This window comes from Cetorhinus maximus, chromosome 6, assembly GCF_964194155.1.
Source record: "Cetorhinus maximus chromosome 6, sCetMax3.hap1.1, whole genome shotgun sequence".
In the NCBI taxonomy this organism is placed as follows: domain Eukaryota; kingdom Metazoa; phylum Chordata; class Chondrichthyes; order Lamniformes; family Cetorhinidae; genus Cetorhinus; species Cetorhinus maximus.
The window spans coordinates 82,243,314-82,265,542 of record NC_135884.1 but is presented as its reverse complement, the minus strand read 5'-3'; the positions used below and the strand labels follow the sequence as shown (position 1 = coordinate 82,265,542).

General features: G+C 43.2%; 2 protein-coding genes across 2 annotated transcripts in view; both read left to right on the top strand.

Annotated features, from left to right (window-relative positions):
• The window catches only part of cmtr2 (cap methyltransferase 2), a 228,335-nt gene extending 218,255 nt beyond the window's left edge, over positions 1 to 10,080 (top strand). Inside the window, exon 3 of the mRNA XM_078543920.1 lies at positions 9,997 to 10,080. The gene's annotated coding sequence lies outside the window, so the exon portion shown is untranslated. The remainder of the gene's footprint in view (positions 1 to 9,996) is intronic.
• Positions 1 to 22,229, top strand: part of LOC144682291 (hydrocephalus-inducing protein-like) — a 524,265-nt gene that overhangs the window by 157,128 nt on the left and 344,908 nt on the right. The window contains exon 8 of the mRNA XM_078544767.1: positions 746 to 870. Within this exon, the coding sequence (XP_078400893.1) occupies positions 746 to 870 (125 nt within the window). The remainder of the gene's footprint in view (positions 1 to 745; positions 871 to 22,229) is intronic.

The window sequence follows — 22,229 nt, the reverse complement described above, 5'->3', positions numbered from 1 at the left end:
TGTGCATTTTCACAAGATAAAGAGATTTCAAGTGCTTGCACTTGATATTTTATACAGCATTGATACTGGATGATTGACACTTTTATTGGCCTGTAGTAAAAAGGAGTTTATTTTTTTAAAGGTCGTAAGTTATCAATGAATGACTTTTAAAAACTTTTTTTACGCACCTATTGTCACTATAGGGTTCATTGGTTTGATACAGTGTGTAGTGGGTAAATGGGCATGGAAGTGTCATAGCTTGGCATGGGGTGCATAAGGGGCCATGGGGGTGGGTGGGGTGCATATCTTGGCATGAGGGGTCCTAATGGGTGGGTTGGGCATACTCTGGCATGGGCAACATGTGAGGGCATATCTTGGCATGGTGTGCCTGAGGGGTCATAGGGGTGGGAGGGCACGAGGTGGAATGGGTGGGACATGGAGAGCGTGAGGGCTAGAGGGCCTTACTTTGTTCATTATAACTGGACAAAGTCCCACAGACCTGAGGTGGACCTTTTAAACAGCCCCTATGGCTGCCTCCAAACTGACCCAACCGCAGCCTGCACCTGTCCCCACAATGAAAACCTTGTCTTGCCTGGCACTTTCTCCTGAGGTGGGCAGGCTGAGCCAGGAATCCCTGCTACCTGCCTTAAGGATGAAAATCCAGCTGATGAACCCAAAACACTTAGATTATGAGTGCAGCTGTTTGGTTGCAAAATCTTTATCCATACATGTTTCAGTTATTTTCTCTTTGACTTGTTGTTTGCAGGCCGTTCTTTGTGGAACCTATCCATGGATACCTGGAAGTTGGGGAGAGTTTTCAAGTAACGGTAGAATTCATCCCCGAGCGGATTGGGGACCACAGTGAGGATCTGATCTTACACTTGGACACAGGTTAAACATCTACTTCAACACCAAATATCCTGCAATTTCTTCCACTTCTTAGAGCAAAAATATTTATTTAAGTTGAAATTTGTACTGTATAGAAAACACTCTGGTTGGATCTGAGAATGGCATATTCTGTTAGATCAGCATTCAGTGCTGGTTTGTATTGAGAGACATCAGGAAAAGATCAGAGGCAATGTTCATTAGATTATGGCCATTTGGTGACTCCCGTGGGGAAATATGTTCTGGTAGTATGGCCACTATCTTGAAAAAGCTTGCTGACACTTCTGGCTGTATTTTCATGCATGATCAATTCCCAATATCAGCAAGATCATCAGTAAGCAGCACCAAATCGAAGGAAAAAGCACCAGCTCATAGGAAAGTGAGAAAAATAGATGATGAACCAAATGGCTATGTTTTCATATATCTTTTTAAAAATTCATTCATGGGATGTGGGCATCACTGGCTAGGCCAGCATTTATTGTTCACCCCCAATTGCCCTTGAGAAGGTGGTGGTGTGCTGCCTTCTTGAACTGCTGCAGTCCAGATGATGTAGGTACACCCACAGTGCTATTATGGAGGGAATTCCAGGATTTTGACCCAGCGACAGTGAAGGAACGGCGATATATTTCCGAGTCGGGATGGTGAGTGGCTTGGAGGGAAACTTCCAGGTGGTGGTGTTCCCAAGTTTCTGCTGCCCTTGTCCTTCTAGATGGTAGTGGTCATGGGTTTGAAGGTGCTGTGAATTGGTGAATTCTTGCAGTACATCTTGTAGATGGTACATACTGCTGCCACTGTGGTGGAGGGAGTGAATGTTTGTGGATGGGGTGCCAATCAAGTGAGCTACTTTTGTCCTGGATGGTGTCAGGTTCTTGAGTGTTGTTGTAGCTGCACTCATCCAGGCAAGTGGAGAGTATTCCATCATATTCCTGACTTGTGCCTTTTAGAGGGTGGACAGGCTTTGGGGAGTCAGGAGGTGAGTTACTCGCCATAGGATTCCTGGCGTGTGATATGCTCTTGTAGCCACAATATTTATATGGCTAGTCCAGTTCAGCCTTTGGTCAATGTTAACCCCCAGGATGTTGATAGTGAGGGATTCAGTGATGGTAATGCCTTTGAACGTCATGGGGCGTTGGTTAGATTCTCTTTTGTTGGAGATGGTCATTGCCTGGAACCTGTGTGGCACAAATGTTACTTGCCACTTGTCAGCCCAAGCCTGGATATTGTCCAGGTCTTGCTGCATTTGGACATGGACTGCTTCGGTATCTGAGGAGTCGTGAATGGTGCTGAACATTGTGCAATCACCAGCGAACATTCCCTCTTCTGACCTTATGATGGAAGGAAGGTCATTGATTAAGCAGCTGAAGATGGCTGGGCTGAGGGCTATCCTGAGGAACCCCTGCAGCGATGTGCTGAAGCTGAGATGATTGACCTGCAACAACCACAACCATCTTCCTTTGTGATAGGTATGAGCCAACCAGTGGAGAGTTTTCCCCCTGATTCCCATTGACTCCAGTTTTGCTCAGATGCCACACTCGGTCAAATGCTGCCTTGATGTCTGGAGCAGTCATGCTCACCTCACCTCTGGAGTTCAGCTCTTTTGTCCATGTTTGAACCAAGGCTGTAATTAGGTTAGGAGCCAAGTGGCCTTGGCAGAACCCAACTGAATGCCAGTGAGCAAGTTATTGCTAAGCAGGTGCCGCTTGATAGCACTGTTGATGATCCTTTCTATCACTTTACTGATGATAGAGAGTAGACTGATGGGGTGGTAATTGGATTGGTTAGATCTGCCCTGCTTTTTGTGTACAGGACATACCTGGGCAAATTTCCACATTGCCGGGTAGATTCCAGTGTTGTAGCTATACTGGAACAGCTTGGCTAGGGGCGCAGCAAGTTCTGGAGCACAAGTCTTCAGTACTATTGCCAGAATATTGTCAGGGCCCACAGCCTTTGCAATATCCAGTGCCTTCAGTTGTTTCTTGATATCATATGGAGTGAATCGAATTGGCTGAAGACTGGCATCTATGATGTTGGTGTCCTCCGGAGGAGGCAGAGATGGATCATCCACTCAGCACTTCTGGCTGAGGATTGTTGCAAATGCTTCAGCCTTATCTGCCTGTGGTCATTTGTCCTGTGGTACCTGGATTTGGAACAGCTCAAAGAGGGAAGGAAATAACTGCAAGTGGTCAGACAAGAAATGATATAAACAACCCAAATAGAGAATATTAAAAATGGTGTTTATTTACTGCCCAATTGCTATTTCAACACTGAAGCTTTGTTTGCATGAAGATAATGCTGTTCAAACTTAACTGTCATAACTTCCTCCAGTAGAAAATTATTTCCTGCCTGCTTGTTAGCGATTGAAAGATTTCCAACAGTGTTTATTCTGATATCCACAAATGACCAAATTTATTAAATTGAATTTCACACCTTGACATTTGGGATTTTAACCCATAACCTTGGGATTTCTCGTAAGGCATCATAACCACTTGAGTTCCACTGCTGTATGGATACATTAAACATTCACCCGTTAATGTTGCCAATAGTGATTGTCAGGCTGTAATCTTTCAACTTTGGCAGTGGCGTAAAATCGGCAGTAGCAGCTCAGCACCCCCATTATACACCCCAACTAAAATAAGGCAGTTTGATTGGCCCATTCTTTCTCATGCTATGTATCATTCCTCAGATAAAAAGAAGGCTTGTGATTTACTGTTTGGTCTTTGTGAATGCTTATTGAGACTTGAGTCTCAATTGTACGCTTGTTGTGGGATGTCTGAGTTGGAACTTTAGACAGAGTACTTCAGCAGACACTTCTTGGGTGGAACACATTCTGTTTATTTACAAGGTACTCAACAGCTACACATATGTGTTTCTACACCAAATCCTATCTACATACTTCTGCTGCTCACTTGCAGACTACTGACTTCCAACTAACTACAGAGTTAGCCTGAGCTATTCCACTGTTGGTTACACAAGATCATGTGATCTTCTTTTATAACATCCTTCTTAAAGGCATACTACACATTAGATAAAACCATAGTTACCACATCTCTCCCCCTTTACACTCAGAAACCATTTTACATTTACAAATACAATTTTCTCAAAATAACAAATTATTTACACAGACAAGTAGTTTACAAATTCATTCTTTCTGTGGGTTTTGTTTGGTGTGTAGAACGTCTCAGCTCTACAACATCAGATGCTTTATTAGGAACCTTATTTTCTGGAGTTGTCTGAACATCAGGTTCTTCGACAGGTACCTGCAGATCTGTTTCCTCAACTCTTGTAGGTACAGCAGGCACTTCAGATACATCTGTACTAGGTTGAGTTTTCTCAACAGGAAATTTTGATTCGGTCGTGAACACTGGTGGAATCATTTCTTGATGATTTGTCTCTCTCTTCCTCAAATGATCCACATGTCTCCGTATGACTCGGCCTACCACTTTCATGTAGCAAGATGGTCACTCCACTTATTTCATCTGGTAACTGCTTTGGTCCTTCTCTAAAGTTCTTCACATATACCATCTCTCCCATGGTAAACTTTCTCTCATGACTATGCTAGCCCTGCCTTCTTTTCTGACTTCCTTGACTCCTTTCCACCTTCCCCACTAAGTTTGGCAGTATTAAGCTCAATCTCATCCTGAGACGGCGTTTCATCAATAATTCCGCAGGTGTGACACCTGTTGTTGTGAGGCGTGATCCTATAATGAAAAAGCAAACGTGCTAGCTTGGTTGCTAGGGAATCTCCAGTTAACTTCATCATGACTGACTTGAACATTTGAACTGCTCTTTCAGCCAGTCCATTTGAAGAAGGGTGGTACGGCAAATTTTTTTTACATGATTTATACCGTTGAGGCTGATAAATCATTGAAATTCAGCACTCATAAATGCTGTGCCGTTATCAGATAAGACCATTCCTGGTAGTCCGTTAATTGCAAAACTTCGACGTAGCTTCTCAATTTTAGCAGAAGACGCTGGTGACTTCACCTCATATACATCTATCCATTTTGAGTGGGCATCAACAATGAGCAGAAACGTTGTTCCCATGAAAGGTCCCACATAGTCAATGTGTAATTGCACCCATGGCCTTCCTGGCCACTCCCAAGGGTATAACGGAGCTGTTGAAGGTAACTTTTGCAATTGCTCACACTGCACACAATTCTTCGCTAAGCTCTCTATTTCTCCATCCATTCCAGGCCACCATTGATAGCTGCATGCTATGGTCTTCATTCGGGATATTCTTGGATGTGCACTGTGTAGTTGAATTAACAAGGGCTTTCTTCCCTTTGGAGGAACTATCAATCATGCTCCCCACAATAAGATACCATCCTGGCTGGTTACCTCATGTCTCCTGTTGAAGTACGGTTTCATTTTGTCAGATACAGGTTCTTGTGACCAACCACGAAGCACTTGTTCTCATACTTAAGATAGGACTGGGTCCCTACTTGTCCAGTCTCTGATCTGTATTGTACATACTGGCGATGAATCTAAGAAATTTAACAATAACACAAGTACTTGTGGAACTGGGACATCTTTGTCATTTTCTTGTAAAGGCAAACAAAGAAGTGCATCGGCGTTTGCAATTTGACTATGTACAAAAGTATGCTCTTATGCTGCCAGGATCAACGGTCTTATTTGTGTTTCTGTGTCTTCTTTCATTGGGCTTTTTTCTTCCTAACACTGACTTTATTCTCAGCCTTCTTTTTGCCTTCCATATTGTCCAGACTAATCTCAGATGCAAGCTCATCTTGAGTGAACTTAGTGGTTGAGTCTCTCAGAATTTCATTATCTGTCTGCTTCTCAGAAAATTCTGTGACTTTTGCCTCCAAAACCTCTTTGACGTCATTAAACTGGTTCTTCAGCTCTTCCACCTCTTTTTTGTATTTGTTTGCTGCCTCCTGGAAAATTGTTGTGTCTTCTCTGCCAACTCATCCTTCAGTTTATTTACAGAAGTGTGGAATTTTTACTGCTTCTAATCGTATTTTTCCAGTGCTACAAGCTTAGACTTGAGGGAATCTTGTATTGTGTGAAGGTCTTTCATCAGATTTTCTTTTTCCCTTTGGAGATTGCTCACCTCGTCTTAAACTCTGCCATTAAGCATGGCCTCTCCAAGTTCCTTTTGCTGTTCTACTGTGCTTTTACTTGAAACATCCTGCGTTTCTTTAGGTTGTTGAATCCTTACACACTCTTTTCCAAAACTGAACATTTTCAGCTTCCTTTTGAAATCTGAGTGACCAATCAAAGTTGATTTCCCTTAGCCAGTTTCGCCCTAGGAGGCTTGATGCCTCTCAATACCAACATTGGTTGTTTTACCAATTGCCTCCCGTAATGGACAGTAACTCTGCTAACTATGCCTTTGACTTCGTCTTCACTCGTGTAAGTTTTTAATTTAGCATCAGTTTCTTCCAAATTTAATTTATGTTCACCATAATTCAGGTATTTGAAGGTGTGTTCACCAATTACTGTAGTGGAAGTTCCTGTGTCCACTTCCATTCCAATAGGTCTGCCATTCACTTTTACTGTCACATATATTGGTTCTGTTTTTCCTACCTTCAAATTAAATAATGAATAAATATCTGAATTTGTTGCTTCAGGCTCTCTGACATTGTAAATCTCATGGAGTTTTCTCTTTTGTTTGAAAGTCTGCCTGATTCTTTCCTTGCATTGTCTCATTATGTGTCCATTTCGAAGACAATGAAAACACTAGATTTTTTTAACTGCGAATCGTTACTAGTCCGCTTGTTTCCACCTCTGTTGCCATTATTCCTTATTTTCGCTGATGAGTCAACTCTTATTTTTCTGCTAGAGGTGGCTGTTTTCTGCTTCTTGGCAGAGCCTTGCAATTTTGCACCCTTTTTGGCTGGGGGTTCCTGCCCAACATGGAGGATGGTGCCATTTTGCACTCCCTATAAGCCTCTTGAATCCCTTACTGTGCTTTCCATGGCCACTGCTATCTCTAGCGCCTTAAAATCCAAATTTGTTTTGGACCGTAATCTCTTCCGAATCGTGTCCTCATTCACACTGGACACTAAACGATCTCTGAGCATATCGTTTAAAGATGTACCAAATTCGCAATGTTTGTTAACTGTCTCAAACTTGCCACATAACAAGCAACTATCCCCCCTTGGGCTCTATTTCTTGAATTAAACTTGAAATGTTGCATCGTTACCGAGGGCTTTGGCTGGTAATGACCCTTCATGAGGTCCACCAGTTCATCAAAATTTTTCAAATCTGGGGCACAGGGTGCCATCAAACTTCAAATTAAGCCCTAGGCTTTATTCCCACACATAAGATAAGAGAATCGCCTGCCTCTTCTTCTCCCGCAATGTTGTTTGCTTGGAAATAGAATATAATGAGACCAATCATCCGTGGCTAGATGGAATTGTGGCATTCTGTGAGGGGTTTACTTGGAGGATTTGGAAATTCTACTTACAATTACTATGCGAGGTACAGACTGATTTTGTTTCTCTTGATTTCTTTTGTTAAGTGATTTTACTCTCAACGCTAGTTCATTGTACCTTTCTTCTATCCTCATTTTATCCTTGTCGCCAGTTTGTTGAGACTTATGAGTCCCAACTGCACGCTTGTGTGGGATGGTTGAGTTGGTACTTTAGATAGAGTAGTTCGGCAGACACTTCTTAGGTGGAACACATTCTGTTTATTTACAGGATACTCAGCAGCTACACACACGTGCTTCTACACCAAGCTCTATCTACATGCTTCTGCTGCTCACTTGTAGACTACTGACTTCCAACTAACTACAGAACTAGCCCATGCTACTCCACTATTGGTTGCACAAGATCATGTGATCTTCCTTTATAACATCCTTCTTAAAGGTATACTACACATTAGATAAAACCATAGTTAGCACAATGCTGCTGTTCACTCGGCTCTCTGCATCTCCTTACAGCTAATTAAGTGATATACTTTCTGATTTCTCTTCTTCCCTGTGATATATGATAAGGCTTTTTGCTCAGTAGTTTTTTCCCAATGACAGCTCAGCTGACATCAGAAACTCGAAATGTGAGAAACTTTGGCAAGACCATTCACAGCGTATTACTCCACAGAATGGTGCATTATAGAATCATAACCTATGCCAGCCTGAATTCAGGATACCTCATGCCCCTGAATTAAAAAGGTATATGCTACTCATTGTTTTCTCACATTTGCAGCCAATAAATCCATGATAGCTGAATGCACTATTTGAATTCAATTAAAAGCCCCTGTATTTTTTTATTTTAGTAATAGGCTGCAGTTTCTTTTCTCCTTCCAACAGTGATTCTTTGGTGGCAGTTTGAAGACAGCAGCCATAAAGGGATCCGAAGATCAGTAAGACTATGGAATTTCTTTTTGCGTGGTTTCTTGAGCAAACTCGCTTCTTCTTTATCTTTACCTGTGATCAGGTGAATGATTTGTCTCTGTGATCCTCTACTTAGAGATATAGGCCTGAATTTTTGCTGAGTCATATTGACTCAGGAGCCCATTAAAATGATGGGCGGACCCAATTCCGGCATTCCCACCCCCATTTCTGTTTCGGACATTTCTCGTCAGCACAGGATAAAGGAGTGGGTAGCCTGTCCACACGCAACCAGCTCCATTGTGGGATGTGCACTTCAAACCCCCTCCACAATTTTTGTAGAGTGGGGCCCTTCCCTAAGTAGATGTGGTTCATGGCACATCAAAGGAGTCATGAGCCACGGGCAAACCCCAGAGCGAAGTGGGAACCAAAAAAAAAAATTAAGCATTTGCTCCTAGAATTCTTTCATTGACAGGCCTTGACATACAAAAAAAAATCTGTTCTTTCGGTTTCAATAGTTAAATGCTGTTTTGTAAGTTAGATGTGTTTTTACTGCAGTGATTGATCATAGGGCCCTGTCCTGCAAAGTTGACCATTACATTAATCAGCATTAAGCATTGAGGTACACTAGACTACTTTTCTCATTGGGAAAAGTGCTGTTATCCACTCAAGACTGAAGAAACATTGCTTGGGAACTGTCATGATCTGAAACTAGTTAAATAACCACAGTTCATTAAATTTGAAAAAACGTTGTCTTTAGCTCTCACTTAGATGAAAAAAAATCAAACACTTACTCCTAGAATGCTTTGCTTGACAAACCATATCTGGTGTAGATTAGAAAAAAGCATCTGTTTTGACAGTTTCAGTAGGCTCCATTGTTTGTATTTCCAAGAAGTTGTTTTGACAGCTGAGATCATTATGAATGCTTGGGTGACTTTCAAAAGCTTCTGAACTACTTATCATAGCAGGGGGTTGTGTAGATAGTTTGACAGTTTTCAAAGGTTATTGGAGGATTATCTGTCTTTGATGTGGTTACTGAATAGTAACCCACCCAGGATTACAGGTATCTCCGGGACATAAAACATTTCTCGGACTGCTGTTCCCGTCGCATTCTGAGATCCACACTCAGTGTCATGCGCCGCCATATGAACACACTCGACCTCTCCCTCCAGCAGCACCGCCGCACCCTTTTTCAAAGTTGCGCGTGCCCCCAGTTTCATTTTATTCTTCGCCTCATCCGTCGCCTCAACAAGAAACTTTTTCTCTTTCTCTCAAGTGCTAAGGAACGCAAGCTCCAACAACTCATCGACTCCAACACCCATCTGGGGCCCTCCACCCCTGCTTGTCCCTCCGTCCTCACCCCATCTTCCAATCCCAGCCCCAGCCGCGTATTCACTATACCCCCTGACCTTCCCCTCTCCGATGCTGAACGTTCAGTGCTCAGCAAAGGACTTAGTTTCATACCCTTACGCCCTCATCTCAATGAATTTCGGGCTCGGCATGATGCTGAACTCTTCTTCCGCCGTCTTCGTCTCCGTGCTCACTTCTTTGGGCAGGAGTCCTCACCCCGTTCAACGGATCCTTTTACCCACCTCCAATATTCTCCCTCCACTTGGACCCCTCCCTCTGGATTCTTACCTTCTCTTGATCTTTTCATTGAGAACTGTCGGCGTGACATTAGCCGTCTCAATTTCTCTGCTCCTCTCACCCATTCTAATCTGTCTCTCTCTGAACTCACTGCACTCCGTTCTCTCAGGTCCAACCCCAACATTGTCATCAAACCCGCTGACAAGGGTGGTACTGTTGTTGTCTGGCGCATTGACCTCTACCTCGCGGAGGCTGAGCGTCAACTCGCAGACATTTCCTCCTACCTCTCCCTGGACCATGACCCCACCACAGAACATCAAGCCATTGTTTCCAGGACTGTCACTGACCTCATCTCCTCTGGAGATCTTCCTCCCACAGCTTCCAACTTGATAGTCGCCCAACCTCGGACGGCCCGCTTCTACCTCCTACCCAAAATCCACAAACAGAACTGTCCTGGCAGACCGATCGTGTCAGCCTGTTCCTGCCCCACGGAACTCATTTCTCGTTATCTTGACTCTCTTCTCTCTCCCCTTGTTCAGTCCCTTCCCACCTACATCTGTGATTCCTCTGACACCTTACGTCACATCAACAATTTCCAGTTCCCTGGCCCCAACCGCTTCCTCTTCACCATGGATGTCCAATCCCTCTACACCTCCATCCCCCACCAGGATGGTCTGAGGGCCCTTAGCTTCTTCCTTGAACAGAGGCCCGAACAATCCCCATCCACCACTACTCTCCTCCATCTGGCTGAACTTGTTCTCACACTGAACAATTTCTCCTTTAACTCCTCTCACTTCCTCCAAATAAAAGGTGTGGCTATGGGTACCCGCATGGGCCCCAGCTATGCCTGTCTCTTTATGGGGTATGTGGAACATTCCTTGTTCCAGTCCTACTCCGGCCCCCTCCCACAACTCTTTCTCCGGTACATCGATGATTACTTCGGTGCTGCTTCATGCTCTCGTCGGGACCTGGAAAAATTTATTAATTTTGCTTCCAATCTCCACCCCTCCATCATTTTCACATGGTCCATCTCTGACACTTCTCTTCCCTTCCTTGACCTCTCTGTCTCAATTTCTGATGATAGACTGTCCACCAATATCCATTACAAGCCTACCGACTCCCACAGTTACCTCGACTACAGCTCCTCACACCCCGCTTCTTGTAAAGACTCCATCCCATTCTCTCAGTTCCTTTGCCTCCGTCGCATCTGTTCTGATGATGCTACCTTCAAAAACAGCTCCTCTGACATGTCCTCCTTCTTCCTTAACCGAGGTTTTCCATCCACGGTGGTTGACAGGGCCTTCAACCGTGTCCGGCCCATATCCCGCGCATCCTCCCTCACGCCTTCTCCTCCTTCCCAGAAACATGATAGGGTCCCCCTTGTCCTCACTTATCACCCCACCAGCCTCCGCATTCAAAGGATCATCCTCCGCCATTTCCGCCAACTCCAGCATGATGCCACCACCAAACACATCTTCCCTTCACCCCCCCTGACGGCATTCCGTAGGGATCGTTCCCTCCGGGACACCCTGGTCCACTCCTCCATCACCCCCTACTCCTCAACCCCCACTTATGGCACCTCCCCATGCCCACGCAGAAGATGCAACACCTGCCCCTTCACTTCCTCTCTCCTCACCGTCCAAGGGCCCAAACACTCCTTTCAAGTGAAGCAGCATTTCACTTGCATTTCCCCTAACTTAGTCTACTGCATTCGTTGCTCCCAATGCGGTCTCCTCTACATTGGAGAGACCAAACGCAAACTGGGCGACCGCTTTGCGGAACACCTGCGGTCTGTCCGCAAGAAAGACCCAAACCTCCCTGTCGCTTGCCATTTTAACACTCCACCCTGTTCTCTTGCCCACATGTCTGTCCTTGGCTTGCTGCATTGTTCCAGTGAAGCCCAACGCAAACTGGAGGAACAGCACCTCATCTTCCGACTAGGCACTTTACAGCCTTCCGGGCTGAATATTGAATTCAACAACTTTAGATCTTAAACTCCCCCTCCCCCCATCCCCACCCCGTTTCTTCCCCCCCCCCCGCTTTTTTTTCCAATAATTTATATAGATTCTTCTTTCCCCACCTATTTCCATTATTTTTAAATCTAAAACTAAAACCTTGTTAGCCTTTCCACCCCACCCCCACTAGAGCTATACTTTGAATATCCTGTCCTCCATTCTTAATTAGCACTTTTCTCAGACAAAACACCTCTTTGACCCTTTTGTCTGTGACATCTTTTGATTATCTGCTCATCTCCACAATCACCACACCCTCAATGTGTCTCTCTCTCCCCCCACCACCCCCCCCCCCCCCACCTTAAACCAATTTATATTTCTCCCTTCTTCTAACTATGCTTCAGTTCTGCCAAAGGGCCATGAAGGCTCGAAACGTTAACTGATTTCTTCTCCGCCGATGCTGCCAGACCTGCTGAGTTTTTCCAGGTAATTCTGTTTTTGTTTTGGATTTCCAGCATCCGCAGTAGCTTTTAGCTTTTTGTTTTTATTACTGAATAGATGTTTGTTTTTAGAACAGTTTGAACAATGAGGGGATTTAACAGTTTTGAATGGCTCTGAAGTTTATCTCAGTATGGTGTGTTTGATTGGCAGTTATATTAGATTGTTAGATTTTTAATTTTTTTCATGTCCATTTCAAAGACATAGCTCCTGAGGTCTGCCCATAGTGGATACTGGGTGAGTGGCTGTGGGTGCATGGTGGGGCTGAGGGGGGTGGATGGCTATGAGGAGCATGGGATGCATGGGGGTATGAAGGAGCATGGTGGAGCATATGGGGAGGGTGGGGGATGAGAGGGTGGAATTTTGAGGATCTGACCTTCATCATTACAATTGTGCTGTCACCCCACTAAATGGAGGAGGGCGCTCTAGCCTGTTGGTTTGGTCATCCACCCGCCTCTGTTGATCTTTGGGCCTGCGTCTGGAGGCAGTGTGCCTGTCTACGTCCCGGCCTTGACTCCCCGATGCAAAAATATGGTGGGCGAGAGCCTTTTTAAAGGAGACGGGTCTGCTGAGTCAGGAAGTTTCCTGATTCGACCTTCCTGCCTTCTCCATGAAAATCCAGTTCATAGTCACTCGGATTGAATTCTGAAGTACCTTCCAAATCTGTTTCCTCAGATGTGTCTGACCTTTTTCCCTGCAGAACTATAGGAGTTCAATGACAGCGGTACTCATGAGATAATATAATGGAAGTTTTGGAGCTGCATGGTGGTGGAGAGCAGGTCTTGCTTTGAACGGAGATCAGAATGCAGATTTTGAATGTGAATTCTCCCAGTATGTGTGTGTTGATGTCATCCTGTTGGTTAACTTGGTTCTGAGCTTTAGTTGTCTATGATCCTATTTTATTGTTGGCATGCGTAAGGAAGTTGTTAATATTTTTAGAACTGAGTTTTTAATATGCAATAGAGCTATGAACCTGGTTAAGTGCAGAGTCATGTCTACTTTAGATTTAATGGTGTTGTGTGGGTTGACACTTTACCAGTAATAGGATATGAAATTTATAAATTGAGGGCTCGCCTTTTGAACTTCTAGAAGTAAATTATGGGAACTTTCAATTCTATGGTGGGAGAATTAAATGGTTGTTTAACCATTTAATTGACACATTTCTCAGAATTAAATTCACTTTTGCAGCAAGAGCCTCCTGTTTATCTTCCCAGTGCTCCCTGATTTACCAAGCAAGATTAACCATTTTCATCTGGGTCAAAGTGATGTTACTTAATTTTTAAAAAAACATTTCACCATTCTATTTTTTTCACACATATATAAATGCAAGTTCTTTCTTGTTGTACTGCTTTTCACAACCTGGGAATGTCCCAAAACGCTTTAATACTAATGAAGTACTTTGGATGTTAATCACTATTATAATATTGGAAACAGTGCAGCTAGTTTGTGAACAGTAAGGTCCCCAAAACAGCAATGAGATATATGAATAAATATTTTTTTTAATAAATGGTAAAAACAACAGGAGATCCCTCCTGCTATTCTTTGAATTGTATCATCAAATCTCATCTGAGATGGCAGAGGAGTCGTCAATTTAATGTATCCTCCAGTACAGTCTAAAAAACAGCGCTTCTGACATTGCAGCAGTATCTCAGTAGGGTGGATGATATGCCTAAATCCTGGACTGGGGCTTGAGTCCACCACCTTAAGACTCAATAGCAAGAGTGCTACCACTGAGCCAAGGTAGAAAGTATAAAAACCTGCTGCAGGAGTGCCCATACCCTTCATTGTGGTTCTTATAGCTAACTCAGGCAGTCATGCAGCACTACACTGATGTGACTTGTGGACCTCTCCACGGATGCAATCTTCTTTGTAAACACTCAAATGACTGCATGAAATACTGATGCTGAGATAGCAGACAGCAAGTCCTCATTTTAAGTTGTCCCACTTTAAGTTGTTTTGGTTTAAAGATGTTTTTGTTTAGGTCTGTTTTCCCCGATATAAGTTGAGATTTCTGCTTTACAGTCACATCACCTTCTTTGTGTCATTGCCGCCTATCGTCGTCATGCAGAGCATGCATTGGCCCCCTTCATGTAACGCCAGGTCCTGTGGCCCAATCGGCAACATTGTTAAGGAGGCTATTTGCACTGTATTTGAGGTAACATTGATTCAAAAAAAACCCCAAAGGCATCCAAAGCCAAAGGTTTTTTTCAAGCAAAAAGTTGGATTTAAATTTGATTTAAATTTTGGCGTTTCAGTAGTGCTTGGAATGAGTCTTTTAAATTATTTTTAAACATGAGTGAGAAACGCCCAGTAAGTGCTGGTATTGTGTCTGCTGCTGCAAAGAAAGCAAGAAAAGCCTAGCAGCGAAATTGGTTGTTTTAAAACATCCTGAGGCTGGTGAGTGTCATCTAATTTGAATTTGTACAGGATTTCTTTTATATTTAGTGATTTTAATATGCAAGTTATTTCAGTTAGGAATGCACATTTATGGTATGGTATTTCAACACGTACATTGCTTTTTTCTGGGCAGGAAATGTCCGACGGAACCTAACTCCAGCTTTAACATTGATCCCTATGGGAACTCATTATTCACATCGAGTTATTACACTTAAAATTGCGATTTCGAGGAATGCAACCACAACTTAAAATGAGGATTTACTGTATTACAATTGCAGTCAGACTCTGGAGTCTGAAGGCCTGGATTCTGAAAGCTGCAACAACTCTCCAGCTGAATCTCTGGTCAGTGGCTTCTCCAGTGCCACTTCCATTTGTTCCTTTTCACTGACGCTCATTGGTGCTTCATCAAATGATTGCAACACAGTAATTGAACCTTCCAAAGTGAATGTGTCCATGCTTGTGCTAGTCCTTGCCACTGTGGAAGTGAGTGACTCAGGGTGCTGTGTGATGCTTGATCCAGGATGGAGATCAGTCTCCAACATTTGCTCTTACAAACTTCTGGTCTGCTTAGATAGTCTCTCAGTTCTAGCCACTTTTGTGAGCATTCTGTGTGCATTATGTTCAACATGTATTACCAGTATTCAACTATATGGCAGTGTAGCCGGGGCTATGGCAGTAGTATCGCCTAGTGATCTGAATTAGGTATAGTTTTTTTTCCTGTCTTCATGTGTGTTCCTCCAATCTTTTAGAAGACAAGCTGAAAAACAATTGCTGAAGAAAAGCCAGTTATAAATAGTTAATTAAGCTACTATTTTCCTCAGACAGTGACTGTTATTTCTGTGTGCTCATTTAATGTAAATTCTACTTAATGCAATCTCACTTCTCCATTTAAGCATCCCTTTCTCACTAAACAACTAACTGAAAAACATAATCTCATGCATTTTGACAAATAGTCCCAAGAGCTGTATCTCATGGTACTTTGTCTAAAACCCAGTTGCATTCTCCTGTGTGCTTTTCCTCTGTCTTTTCAGCTGAGGGAGGATTCTGGCATGGATTTTCTTCCCTTCAGTGATTCATCAGGTGGGCCTTTCAATAAACTGGATGGTCTTTACTCTTTCTCTCTCCCCCACCCTTTCACCCAGAATTTCCTGGGGTTGCAGGTTTAAGGAAAACTTTTTCTGCTCTCAATGAATGGGCCAGGGATAAGGACATTGATCCTAACTTTGAAGTAGTCAGTGAGTTGTAGCATTTCATAAATTGGCCTGTCTGGTTACCTCTTCAGCAAAGAACAAAGTCATAATTTTGTGTTTGGCCTCCCCCAATCCATCTCTTACCTCCAAGCCAAGTGTCCTCTCCTCATATGGAGTCATAGCTCTTAACTGATGTGACTAATGAGAATAGCACATGTTTAAGAGTCTTTATGAGAACTGGAGGAGCCTCTTCCAGTTTTGCTGAAAAAACTACATCTGAAACATTAATTCATTTGTTGTTTTCATTGAGCAACATATTTACAAATGAAACATTTTAGTAGAAGAAAAATAGTATGTATTAAATCTCTGTGTTAAAAAAGGGACAAGTCATGCATTCCCTAAAAATAAATTTAAAGCTGAGTTTTATTTGCTTTACGGAAACACCCAGCAATTGATTAATTGTTGCATCTATTCGGTGGATCATGCAGCCTCTATGATATGCTACATTAACACTAAAAGAGACAGTTTATTGTACTCCAGAACACTTGTAACTTGTTCAATCGAAAGATAGTCAGGCTAACATCCCATTGACAGACATCAAATTCTTACTAATGCTACTACTCGGCCAGTCGTTTCAATGCTTTAAAGCAAAGTGGCAAGGCTATAAGAAAAGGCAATGGTTGAAACTCCACTTGATTGAAAACAAACTCATTGATACTCCACACTTTTTAATATTTCATTAGCATTTTAGAAGATAAGAATATACCCCTGATAAGGTAGTCTGCATATGGAACAGATTCTTTCAATTGTGAAAGAGCTCAACAGGGTAGAATGAAGAAACTGGCCTGGATTTTCATCTTTGAGGCAGAAATCACGGGATGAACCATTTCCTGACCTCATGATCCTATCCCCTGCCTGGCAGTGCCTGCCCATGCTACCCTTTTGGCAGGATGGTAGGGACAGGCTGGAATTGAAGCCGCCTCATCTGGATGCAGACCTGTGGTGGAAATGGAGGCACGCAGATGCCAGGCGGGCAGGTTGAAAGGTCTGCCTCTATTCACTGGGACATTTGCTGCAGTGGTTCAAGAAGGCCACTCACCACCACCTTCTTATGGGCAATTAGGGATGGGAAATGAATGCTGGCCTTGCCAGTAATGCCGATATCCTGTGAAATAATAAAAAAAATCTCAAAGACTTCCCAATAGGACTCATGATTTCTGTCCAAAGTAAATACTAGATAAGTGAGCATGAGAGGTATCATGGGGACATGGAGGGATATTGGTCTTGGGTGGGGGGGGGGGGGGGGCGGCATGGGAAGTGGTTGGGGTTGAGGGGTCAGATCTAGGGTGCCTAACACTCAAGTATAGAATTGGGCAATGTCCCAGTAAGAATAACAGTTTCCTTCCCTAAAGGTCATTAGCGAACCAGATGGGTTTTTATGACTGAGACTAGCTTTCAATTCCAAATGTATTAATTGATTGATTTATTAATAGAATTTAAATTCTACCAGCTGCCATGATGGAATATGAACCTGTGTCCTCAGAGCATTAGCTTGGGCCTCCAATGGTACCACTATGCCACCATTTCCTCCGATGCTCATGAAACTGTCAGAATAAACAGTCATTCAAAAACCTCTTCAAAATACCTCAGCCCTCTTAAATGCTCACAAAACTGCCAGTTAAACACACAGCCATTCAAACTCCACTTGAAAAATGTTAATCCTCTGAAGTGCTCATAAAACTCTCCAAATAAACAGCCATTCAAGAACCTCTTCAAAAATAATCCTATCAAATGTTCATTAAACTGACAGTCAAAGGAAAGCTCACAGCCCCCTTAACAGCTGTGTCAACAACTCCCTGACTCCCTGTTCAGCTGAATCCATTACTGGAGTTTCGAGCTCAACCAAGCTTTCATAATGGGATTCCATTGCACAGTTGTATAAACAAAGCCTCCAGAGCTGAATATGTTAAACCTTTGCAGAAATGGAGTGGATGGATGTCTATTTCACTGTTTCAAAGGCTCAACAGAAGGCTGGACTGTTAATCAAAGAAAAGATTAAATCACATGGTCCAACTGGCTTGTTAAAATCTGAATCTCAATACTCATAAATGCAGAAGAACACTTTATCCAGTCGTTAAAGTACTCCAGTACATCTGAAAACTTTCATAATGCTGATCAATTTAATGGTCACTTACCTTTTCTAAACAAAGCCCTACCATTGATCACTGCATTAAAAGCATATTTAACTTATCATGCAACATCACATTATGATATGTGAAATTGTTAACATCTTTTGAATTTACCTGTCAAAAAGTTCCAGACTCTAGGCAAGAGTCCCCCATGCTTCACAACTTACCTGAGGTGCCATGAACCACATCATCTTTCAAAATGGGTCTTTCTTCCCTGAAAATGGTAGGGGCTTAAAATTTCCACCGCCACAATCGCGTAGGGAATGGTAAGATTGCTGCATGTGGTGTCTGCACCCTTCTCCCACGCCCATAAAAGTCCCACACAATGAGAATGGGGGCAGGAATTCGAAAATTGAGTCCCAGCTACCATTTTTAAATTCCACCCACCTCCGTTCCGACACAGATGGAGGCATGAAAATCTGGCCTATAGTTTGCACTTATGTGTATTTCCAGAACAAGGTGGAATAAATGTAAGATAGCCATTAACAGATCAAATGAAAATTTTAGGAGGAATTCCTTTACACAAAGAGTGGTGAGACTGAAACTTGCCACGTGGAGTGGCTGATGAAGATATCAGTTATACATTAGAGGGAGGCATGATGCATACACAAGGGAAAAGAGAATGGAGGGATTTGAGGGCAGGATGGGAAGAGCTAGTTAGAGTGGGAGGGGCAGGTATGCCATGAACTAGTTGAAGCTAATGGCCTGTTTCAGTGCTGTAGATTCTGTGCAACTCCCAGAAAAGGTTATTGTTCCTTCATGATCAATTGGGACCTATCAGAATTTGGATTGAGGGTTATTTTACAATTTTTTTCTCAACAGAAGTCAGGAACAGAAGTCAGGGAGGGAATTAGTCTTGCCTAAATAGGTAAATCAGCAGATGGTGTGAGAGGGAATTCTGTGGTTCAGTAGTTATACACAGACTCTGGATAGAAATGGCCTTTTACTCATTTCTGATTTTCTTGTGCCATTTAATAGCTAAACACGTTGGATTGCTCCTTTGTCAAAAGTGTTGTCACAATGGCGGTTCAAAATTAGCTTGGACAGCTGCCATTTCTGATACTGTTTTCTTTATTGGCCTATTTGTCAAAGTTATTTTGGAACGCCCCACCCCTGGATTTTCGAGAGGGATCCTTGCTATGACCAGCTTTCAAAAATATCAATGAATTATTAATGCTGATATGCCTTTTTGTGCTTTTGCTTTCATATTTAACGTTTTTTGCAAACATTGAGGGCTAAGTTGTCCTGATTGTTCAATGTGCAAACTCACTGTGCATTGTGGTAATCTGACTTTTACACTAGGAAAGTCCTAATAACAGATTATAACCGCTGAATTATTAATTAATCACATGGATTGTGCGTTAAAACTAAATGTGAGGCTATCAGCGCTCATTGTTATTATGAAGTAAATCAGACAGCAATTTCTGGAGTATGCATATGTGCAGTTAAACACGGGAATCTAGGGGCAGAATTTGCCGTAGGCGAGCAGGGGACGGAGCCAGCTCGCCAACGTGTAAAATGACACGGGATGACGTTGGGGGAACCCCGGACGTTATCCCGCCCCATTTAAATTTTCAGGAAGGTGGGGGCACAGCAAAGCCAGCTGTGCACCCACCGACCTGTCAGTGGCCAATTGAGGCCATTGACAGGATCATTTAAACAATTAAAGGACCTGCCCTTCCAACCTTAAGGTTGGCGGGCAGGCCAGGAACCCAGGCAGGCAATGGAAAAAGCATGAAACCTCATCCACTGGCAGGATGAGGTTTCATGTAGGGATTTAAAAAGTTTAATAAACTTATAAAGTAAATTATGAACATGTCCCATCTCATGTCACATGAGGGGGACATGTTAGGGAATTTTTTTTTCTAATTTTCATATTTTTAGAAGTGTGAGCGATCTCCCTGAGGCAGCACTTAGCCTCAGGGAGATGTGTGCTCTTTCGTGCATATGCGCGAAAGAGCGCACTCTCGCTTTTGGGGAATCCCCCCCGCCCGCACAGGAAGCGCATAGCGCTTCCCGCCAGATGTCACGCTGGGCGGGCCTTAATTGGCCCGCCCACGTAAAATGGTGGCAGGGCCCGCTTCTCCAGCGGGGATCAGCTCCCCACCCGCCGGAGATTGGGTTGGGCCCGCCCTCCCGACAGGCAGAAAATTGTGCCCTAGAAGTTGCTGTCCAATTTTTCCCTGCTTCTCCACAAGCTTCGCTATACCTGGTACCTGAGTTATATATTTAAATGTCAAGTTTATGTAAGTCTATGAAGTTGTACTTATCCACTAGTTATCTATTGAACATGTTAAAGTTAAAGCTAGTGCATTCAAATGGACGTGAATTTTTAATAGTGTGAAAATTCTTAATTACTGCCAAGCAACCTGTCTTCAGAATTTAATTATATTTGGAGATTTAAAAATATCACTTTTTTTTCTATTTGGCTCTTTTATCTCTTAGTTCCATCTTCTTTCCACTCTTTCACTTTTCTTTCCTGTACATGATTTTACAATGAATTAAATATTCTAATTTATACCTTTTAGTTTAGACTATGTGAGGGGAATTTTCACCCTCAAAAATGCTTGGGTTGTATCAGGTGGGTTGTAAAAATTTTTAAAATCTCACACCAGAACACATCCCAAATTGAATCTGCCCATTTCCAATTTTAATGGAAACATAGGACTGGGGGTGGGTGGTGTGGGAGGGTGATGGTCAGACAAGCAATCCACTCCCAGGAGGTGGGTTGTTCATTTAACTATTTTAATGAGCTGTGTGCCATCTCCAATTTAAAGTTTAAATCAGCAACTGAAACGAAGCAAGGACTGCTGCGTGGAAGAGATAAGTGCCTTTCCAGCACTGCTTGTGAGCCAGGCAGAGCAGGAATGCTTCATCCCTGCTTCCCTTCCCATGATTGGACCCTTCGTATGGCATCACCACCTGTGCCCACCCTCCCCCCATCTCTGCATTTGACCTGTCTCTGACCCTCTGTGACCACCTTGACCCTCAAGCCACTCTGTACCCACATCATGCCCCCTACTCCCAGATATTAAAAGATATTTTCAAATTTGTGAGCATTAACAATATTAAATGCAGATCCCTCTGGTATAGGAATGAAATGAACTACGTTTGCATCAAACATGCATATGAGCCTTTAACACATTCATCAAAGAGCCGAGATATTGAGAGTGTGGTAAGCTGTTAACTCAGTTTGTCACCGTCCTAGAAAAGCATTGAGTTGTAAATAATAGACTAAGTAAATTTGTACTTAGAATAAATCATGGACTCTTATAATTGAGATCTTGATGATTGCATGTAGTCATCATTGAAGGTTTGTTGAATCCATTGCTGAGTACATTGGCAGTCTGTAGTGGTAAATTGCTCACACAGTTTTGTAAATAGAGTAGTGGTATTGTTGCTGGACTAGGAATCCAGAGACCCAGGGTTCGAATCTTGCCACGGCAGATGGTGGAATTTCAATTCAATAAAAATCTAATGATGACCATGAAGCCATTGTCAATTGCCACTATTGTCCTTTAGGGAAGGGAATACACCCTGGCCTGGCCTAAATGTGACTCCAGACCCACAACAATGTGGTTGACTCTAAAATGCCCTTTGAAATGGCCTAGCAAGCCACCCAGTTGTATCAAACCACAACAAAGTCTCAAAAAAGAAATGAAACTGGACGGACCCAGCATTGACCTTGGCACCGGAAGCGACAACGGTAATCTCAGCCCTGTCCACCCTGCAAAGTCCTCCTTACTAACATCTAGGGGCTAAAATTGGGAGAGCTGTCTCACAGACTAGTAAAGCAACAGCCTGACATAGTCATCTTCATGGAATCATATTATACAAATAATGTCCCAGCGCCACTATTGCCATCCCCGGGTATGTCCCGTCCCACTAGCAGCCCTGCCGCCCTCAACATAGACTCCCGAATGCCCTCCCTCAGCTGATGAATCAATGCTCCTCCATGCTGAGCACCACTTGGAGGAAGCACTGAGGGTAGCAAGGCTGCAGAATGCACTCAATGTGCATCATCACTTCAATGCCCATCACCAAGAGTGGCTTGGTAGCACCACTACTGACCAAGCTGGCCGAGCCCGAAAGGACATTGCTGCTGGACTGGGTCTGCAGCAGGTGCAAAGGAACCAACAAGAGGAAAAAACATACCTGACCTCATCCTTATCAACCTGCTGTAGATGCATCTGTCCATGACAGTATCGGTAGCATGTCTCGTTGTGGAGACAAAGTCCTGCCTTCACATTGAGGATAC